Source organism: Coregonus lavaretus (genome assembly GCF_964263955.1).
Source record: "Coregonus lavaretus genome assembly, chromosome: 37".
Classification (NCBI taxonomy): Eukaryota; Metazoa; Chordata; class Actinopteri; order Salmoniformes; family Salmonidae; genus Coregonus; species Coregonus lavaretus.
In genome coordinates this window covers 15349931-15358215 of record NC_140024.1, presented here as the reverse complement: position 1 = coordinate 15358215, position 8285 = coordinate 15349931, and the positions used below count along the sequence as shown (strand labels likewise).

General features: G+C 42.6%; 2 protein-coding genes across 2 annotated transcripts in view; one reads left to right on the top strand and one right to left on the bottom strand.

Moving 5' to 3' along the window:
- LOC311111358 (purine nucleoside phosphorylase-like) overlaps positions 1–5847 on the bottom strand; it is a gene marked incomplete at both ends in the record, with an annotated part of 8532 nt that extends 2685 nt beyond the window's left edge. Inside the window, 3 exons of the mRNA XM_084154076.1 lie at positions 446–485; positions 630–799; positions 5522–5847. Coding sequence (XP_084010202.1) covers positions 446–485; positions 630–799; positions 5522–5847 — 536 coding nt within the window. The remainder of the gene's footprint in view (positions 1–445; positions 486–629; positions 800–5521) is intronic.
- An 872-nt stretch (positions 5848–6719) lies between these two features.
- Positions 6720–8031, top strand: LOC311111548 (zinc finger MYM-type protein 1-like). Its single transcript, XM_084154300.1, has 2 exons — positions 6720–6804; positions 6997–8031. The coding sequence occupies exons 1-2, from the start codon at positions 6766–6768 to the stop codon at positions 7522–7524; spliced, it is 567 nt and encodes a 188-aa protein (XP_084010426.1). The 5' UTR covers positions 6720–6765; the 3' UTR covers positions 7525–8031.
- The last annotated feature ends 254 nt before the right edge of the window (positions 8032–8285 follow it).

The following is an 8285-nucleotide window of genomic DNA, read 5'->3' as shown; positions in this document are numbered from 1 at the left end:
ATGGTATCAACAACATGGAAACCAGGTGTTTGATGTGTTTGATACCATTCAATTTATTCCGCTTGTGGTGCACAGGCATATTCACACTAACATACACCAACTTCCTTGCCAGAGTTAGGGCCGACGAGGTGTTGCACACACACGCAAACACACACACACACACACACATACATACATACATACATACATACATACATACACACGTATGTTACCCTGCATGGTATGGGATTAAGGGAGACAGATGTGGAAAGGGGGTCAAGTTGCAGGTCAAAGCACTAACAGACCAGTCTACCTGCTGTGCAGTATGGTGGGAGTTTGGTGTGTGTTTAGTAGGTGGGCCTCTCCCTGTGTGCCTCAGTGGCAGAGCTAGTTCCCCTACCCCCTGAGGGGTGATTAAGCCCTGTCCCCCAGAGCTTAAGTCTGAGTAGGAAAACAACCCACCTACCCCCCATCTACCCCCCATGGTCCCTCAGTAATGATGTCACCTGGGACCAATGTTGATGACATAGCTTTAGAACTTTATTATGCAATGTAGTCATGTGCTTTGAGGTGAAGAAGATGTTAAGCTACAGACTCACAACACAGTGTCAGAGAAACAAAGTCTTCAAGGTTATGCGTGTATACTGTACCTGTGCTCTGAGGGAAGCGAGGGATGTCTTTATAAGGGAAGGCTACACTATTCTCCAGTAAGTCTGCCAGCCCTCCCAGTCCAGAACCACAGATGATGGCCACCTTGGGCTTGTGCTGCATACGCTCCAGCAGCCAATCAGTTGTCTCCTTGTACTGCTCATAGGTGTACCTGAGAGGTGAAGGGTTAGAGGCAAAGGGAACGATTTGGGCAGTGTAAATGCAGTTTTTTCCCACTCCTGCAGTGGAGCGTTTAGTTCAGGCCCTGGGCAAGGTAACTTGGCAGGACGGTGATGAATCACAGGCTGAGAAGCCTCCATAAGCAAATCCACTGGAGCACAGCAAGCAAGCAGTCCCCCACACACACATCAGAATGCAATACTCAACACACGCGTGGGTGGTGATGTGTGTGTGTGTGGGCCCTCAAGTGGGCCCTGAAGCCTGATTGGAGGGTTAGGATGCGTAAATAAATCCCCATCCCTCTGGCCCCATCAGCCAGCAGGGATAAGCATGCTTGTGCTAGCCTTGATCATGGGGGGTGGGAGGTGGGGGAGGAATGGCTTGAGCAATTCATCAAATTCGATCAATTCAATTCACTGGGTGAGTAGACATTTCTCTCTGCCCTGAAGGCAAGGACAGAGCGAGAGAGAGAGAGAGAGAGAGAGAAGAAAGAAAGAAAGAAAGAAAGAAAGAAAGAAAGAAAGAAAGAAAGAAAGAAAGAAAGAAAGAAAGAAAGAAAGAAAGAAAGAAAGAAAGAAAGAGAAAGAAAGAGAGGTCTGTGGGGATGGAGTGGACTAGAGTTCTCTGACATGAGAAGCCATTGAAGAGAGCGATCAGTGCGGTTAATGCTCTCCCTCTCTCTTGGTGTATAGAGCTCTTAAAGGCAGTAATGGGTGAGAGGTTGGAAGAAAAGGTAGCTAGTTTTAGCTTTGTTTCTTGTAGGGTGAGCAGCCTCTGTAGTTTGTTTGCTAAATAGACGGTTACACTTTAATGCGGTCCGTATTAAACTATTTATAAGCATTTATATAAAGATTGCACACAATTAAGGGTTAGGTGAGGGTTAGGTAATGGTTAGGGTTAAATAGAGCTAACTTTAGATTAGGGACTGCAAAAATACTTTACATATGATTATTAAAGGTTTATAAATGTGGGAGTAATGATTAATAAATGATTTATTACGGACCGTTAAAATAAAGTGTTACCAAATAAACTATTCAAAACATTCTATAAGCTACCTAAATGAAACTCATGCCTACACTCTTTGAAAAAAAGATGCTATCTAGAACCTAAAAGGGTTCTTCAGTTGTCCCCATAGGAGAACCCTTGGAAGAACCCTTGTTGGTTCCAGGTAGAACACTTTTGTATGGAGGTGAAAAGTATGGAATAAAAAGTTGCCTACATTATTTTTTGTAGGAATGTAGCGGGGAAAAGTAAAAGTTTGCAAAAAATATACATAGTAAAGTACAGATACCGCCAAAACCAACTTAAGTAGTACATTTAAGTATTTTTTCTTAAGTACTTTACACCACTGCCTATGGGGTCACCCGAAGAACCCTTTTGGAACTATGTTTTCTAAGAGTGTAACGCTATAGGCTTATAGCCTAATCTTGCGCCTGCATAGCCTGTAGTGTTTTGGCTGCAGCCAGTGGCGGCTGGCCGATAGAGGGCGCTAGGGCGCCGCCCCCTTAAATAAAATTATTTTAAAAAATAAAATAAAAAATAAATAAAAATAATAATAATAATAATAAAAACATCAGTATGTCAATATTTGTGTGTTTGAAATATGGAATGCACACAGTAATATGTGTAAGATATTATAGAAAATCATATTCGCAACCTTTCCTCTGCCTGTCAAACGCCTCGTCAGCTCTGGGCGATACAGAAAGTGCCCCGAGGAGGCGGGTCTACGTAGCAGTTAAGCCAATTGCTAATTTAAGATATGAATGTATGACATAAAATGTAGCCAATCAGCGATCTTAAATCGAATCCAAGGAGGGCGATTATTTTATCGCCCCAAGCTCGCCCCTGATAAAATAAGGACCGGGCTCCAGTGGCGCCATTTTTACTAGACGACAATGGCGAGCGCAAACGTTACTCCTCCAAGACCCAACCCTAACTCGGTGAAATCTCTCCTCCAAGATCCGTTTGAGAGGAGAACTTTGTCAGAGAAAGTTCGGGTGAAAGAGCTGGGCCCAGATCAACCTGACCTCTCAATCAGACAGCAGGCTAGCGAGAAAGGGAAGCAGTATATGCGCGGCTTCTCCCGTAGCTGGTACACCAGGAAGGCTTGGCTAGCTGGGTGCACTGATGCTAATGCTTTATTTTGCTTTCCGTGCTTGCTTTTTAAAACGACGGGGTCAGATTCAGCATGGACAGGTACCGGAGTGAGGGATATGAAGCACCTGTCAGAGAAGGTAAAGAAACATGAGAACACCAGGGCACACATGGACAACTCTGTAAAGCTAGCTGTATTAGGAAGGGTGAACATTGCTACGCAGCTGGATGACGGCCACAGGATTGCGGTGAGGAAACACAATGAGGAGGTGGATAAAAACAGGCACATTCTATCCAAAATTATCGATTGTGTGAAGTTCTGTGGGGCTTTTGAGTTGGCCTTGCGTGGGCACGAGGAGACTGACTCCTCGGACAACCCCGGCATTTTCCGGGGCTTAGTGGATTTTGTTGCCTCCCTCGACAGTGTGCTGGAGGAGCACCTGAAGACAGCTACCGTTTTTAAGGGCACGTCAAAGACGATACAGAACGAGCTGTTGGACTGTATGCTGTCAGTGCTTAAGGATTACATCCTGGAGGAAGTAAAGAGTGCTGATTTTATCGCCATTCAAGCTGACGAGACGACTGACGTTTCCACCCACTGCCAGTTGGTGCTTGTGATACGCTACATCGATGCTAAAAGTAAGGTCCAAGAGCGTTTTTTCGAGTTCATTTTGATCGAGAACGCAACCGCCGACACCATCGCTACAGCGCTGCTGGAGAGGCTCAGCACCATACTCTCACATGGACAAAAGGCCAAACTTATTGCCCAGGCTTACGACGGAGCAAGTGTGATGAGGGGAGCCACCGGCGGAGTGCAGCGTAAAATAGTGGATGTGTACGAAAATGCGCACTACGTCCACTGCTATGCACATCAGCTGAACCTCATCATGCAGCAGGCTACTTCACGCATCCCCAGGATCGGCACTTTCTTTTCCGACCTTGCAGGATTTTCTGCTTTCTTCTCCAGGTCTCCCAAGCGAACCACCGTGCTTGACGAAGTGGTTGCGCATAGACTCCCCAGAGCCTCTACAACACGGTGGAACTTCCACAGTCGCGCTGTAAACACTGTGTACGAGTACAGGGATGACCTCCTAACGTGTTTCCAGACCATCAGAGACTCTGGGAACTTTGATGCCCCGACTGTCAGAGAGGCGGGGGGCTTTGTGAGGATGCTCGAAGACGAGGCTTTCTGTTTTTTCCTGGCACTGTTCCACAAGATCATGCCAAATGTGGACATGCTTTTCAGCCAGCTGCAGAAGAGGAACATCGACCCTGTCTTCATTAAAGCACTTGTCCAGAGGTTCACAGACAGCATGCTAACAATCAGGTAAATAACTATATTTACTATTGGCTGATAAAGATGTTGTTAGAAAGATGAATAGTTCACTTACAACAGTTTAAAAGCCTAAATGTGTCTGGTCATCAAAGTGAGTGATTATCATAGAGCCGTCACAATTATATTTGTTTTAGTATTTTAAAAGGAAAGAGAAGACACAATCAGACGTTGATAATAATGCAGGAAAGTACTACACAGTTTGTAATAATTATTCAGGTGTCCACCAGGTCAATTTCTAGAAGAGGCCTAGTTGTTATTGAAGATTAACTTTATTGCTAAGTGCACAGCAGAACAAAATGATGTTGCATCCCTCTCACAAATGTAATAGAAAAAGGCTTTAAAACGTAATAACATCAGTTAATTATGTACATCACAGGTTAAAAGCAGTTACTAGACATAGTTTGTGTGTATATACACACTATCTGTCTGTCTGTCTGTCTGTCTGTCTATATATATATATATATATATATATATATATATATATATATTAGGGCTGTCAAATGATTAAAATTTGTAATCAAATTAATCAGAATTTTCAGTGGATTAATCATGATTAATCACTATTTGCAATTACACCTGAATCCTAACCATTTTTTTTCTGAAATGCATACCAAAAGATAAATAACAGGACACAGATACATAATTTTCATATTATGTCTGTTTATTAACACAGCCAAATAATGGTGTTTTAAATCAAGCTGAAACATACTACACACCATAATATTTGTCTTTGTAATGTTCCATCACTTCCTCTTTGGCATTCCTCTTAACCAGGATGTACAATTTACAGTATTCAAATGAACAGAAAGCAATAAATGTAGTCAAATCATAACAGTGACCTACCACATTTTTGCACAATTTGAGTCATCTGTGGAAAAAAACATTTTCAATAAAACTTTTAAATCAAACCAAAGAACAATCTTTTACCTTTTCCTCCATTCTTTAATCCAGTTGCTCAAAAATCCAGTTGCTAACTACTATAACATGTTGCACTGAAACTGGTCTTTTTGTTTGAACATCACCTTTCAAATCTACTGAGCTTCATCATCTTTCAGCCAGTTGCTGAGGCAAACTAACTTGTTCACATTTTCTGAAAGTAAAGCTGACCTTTTCTTGTTCACAATGTGACCTGCAACTGAGAAAAGTCGTTCACAGGGAACAGTGGTTGCAGGAGTGGCTAGATATTTGTGAGCTAGTGAGGCCAGCTTCTCATGGGCTCCTGAATGAGATGCCCACCACCTCAAGGGGCAGTCCTCCAATTTAATGGTGGGCTCTGCTCTGTACCTCTGTATGGCAGGTTGGACCTCTTCATCTTCTGATTCTGAATCTGAGCCCATTTGCAGAAGGCTGATTTTCTTCCTGGGTGGCCCATCATCATGTGTCTGTGAAGACCTTCTGGGTGATTCTTGTTGCAGCATCCCTTCAAGTGTGGTCCACACCTCTTCCCTGTCTGTCTTGGGCAGGCATTTCAAGTCTTTGAAACGAGGATCCAAAACTGTAGCAATCTGGAGCCATGCATTGTTGAGCTGTTCTTGACGGGATGCTAGGTCCTCCTTGAACTTGGTCTTGAATCTCACCACATATGCAGGGTCCTCATCACAGGCTTCCATCTTGAGACGCAAGTGGCAGAGAGAAGGTAGTACCACAGAACAGGAGACATAGGCCTCTCCACCTAGGAGCTCAGTTACATACCTACGCACACAAACACACACATGCACACAGAGACAGTGTATTATTAGAACAGTGGTTATCAACATATTATTATTATTATTATTATTATTATTATTATTATCATCATCATTATTTTTTACATAGATACATGTTATTGATATTTGACTTGGTTTAATTCATTCCAGAAAATAATCAAAGCGATGTTATTTGATAAGTTACAGACTGATTTACCTGCATGGCTCTAGAAGTGTCTCCAGCCTCTGCAGTTTATCCCACTCTGCTGCGGTCGGCAAAACGAGTTTGTGCTCCTGATTGTCCAGGGCTGCGATGACAGAATCTGACGGCCCAGCAAACGCATGTTTGGCGTTGACATGGTACTTCAAGCTTGAACAGCTCCGGTGAAATTGAAACTCCTTCTTACAAATCTTGCAAATAACCTTGTACTTGTTAACTGTACCATCATCATTCTTTTTATATTTGAATCCGTCAATAGGCCCACTTTGCTCACCTTGCTCCATCTCGCCTCTAGCTCCCAACCACTTTCCTGACCTGAATAATTTGTCACACTGCGCATGCGTGAAATGCGTTAAAAAAATTGACGTAATTAACAGCAAACAACTAATTAACGTCGTTAACGCGCTATTTTTGACAGCCCTAATATATATATATATATATATATATATATATATATATATAAAAGTCACTGGTTGTGTGTTGAGGGGGAATTACAGTGAGTTAAGAAGTCTGATTGCAAGTTATCAAATTAAACTTTATTTTTTGGACCCAGGGCCTCAATTCCCTCTTTGTGTGGGGACAGCGCATCTGACGAGCAGCAACAGCCCATCAAGCGACGGAGGATGCTGGGACCAGGAGAACAACAGAGGTTGGCTATAGAGGTAAGTTGTGATGTAATTGTCAGTGTTTCCCCCTAGAACTTTTTTCAGGCCTGGTAGTATGTAGCCAAAACCCTGAACAATCAGCACCTTGGTAATCATATACTTGAGTTGGACATAGGCATGTGTCAGTCAGGATCACTTGCATCAAAATAGCTTAATTGCAAATTAAAGCTGATGATGTATCTTTTACAGGTATGTGATACCATCCTGAGTCATGCCAAAGAGAGGTTCTCCTTCACCCAGCACCTCATCAGCGCAACACTATTGCACGGAGAGTTGTTCCCACAACACAGTGTGAAGTTCCCCGATACAGCGCTTGAAACAACCGTGGAGGCGTACCCCATGTTGAACAAGGCCAAGCTCAAAACCGAACTGTCCCTCATCTATGAGAACAGTGAGTTCAAGGCTTGTAGTGGTGCAGTGCCCCTGTACCAGTTCTTCATGGAGAACAACCTTCAGAGCACTTTCACAGAGACTGCCAGCCTCCTCAAGATCCTCATCACCACACCCATGACAACTGCTGAGTCAGAAAGGTGCTTCTCTACACTGAAAAGGATCAAGACCTTCCTGAGAAACAGCATGACACAGGATCGCCTGAACGCTCTGGCCATGCTCTCCATGGAGAAGAAACTTGTCAGGGACATTCCTGACTTTAATCAAAGGGTCATTGAGAGGTTTGCCACTCAGAAGGACAGACGGGCAAAATTCCTGTACAAATAAGATGACAGACACACACACACAGAGCAGCTCTGGCCGCATGTTTCTTTGTATATAGTTGACCTTAGCATAAAAAATCCAGTTATATATGGTACTCTAGAAAGTCTTAATAGTGTCTTTGCTAATATTACTGTATATATGTTGTTTTGTATCAATTAATTGTTGCAGTTCTGGAGCACATTAACAATTAGTCACATTTAGTATGATCATAAAATACTGTATGCTATTCTTCCAGTCAAAGGTTTGAGTTCATCCACTTGATATCCATTTCTATATTATACATCCTTTTATACAGTGTAAGATTTCCTATAAACTTTATAATAATTTCATGTTATTGTCCACTTTCCACTCTGTTCTGACAGCATGCCTGTTGCGTTGCCTGTTTACTACCAATGGTGAAAAGTTCACTTTAAATGCAAATGAAAGGCTTGGGTTTGTGTAATATGTTTTTGTGTAAGAATGCCTCAACTTTTTAATATTGGCATTAAATAATTACTGAATGTTTCACTGAGCACTGCTGTCCTGCAGTTTGTGTTAAAATATATCGCGATGGTTACAGGAAAAAAAAAGTATGGCACAGCCCCACCGAGAATATTTTTCACCAGCCGCCACTGGCTGCAGCGTTGTTTTATTGTGTGCAATAGGCAAGCTCTCATCGAATTCAAACTGGCTATCTGTAGTATTTTTTTATTTCATCCACCTTGAATCATATGGGATATGAAGGACGTTTTGGCTATCTACCTGTCACTTTGACTGGGGGCGTT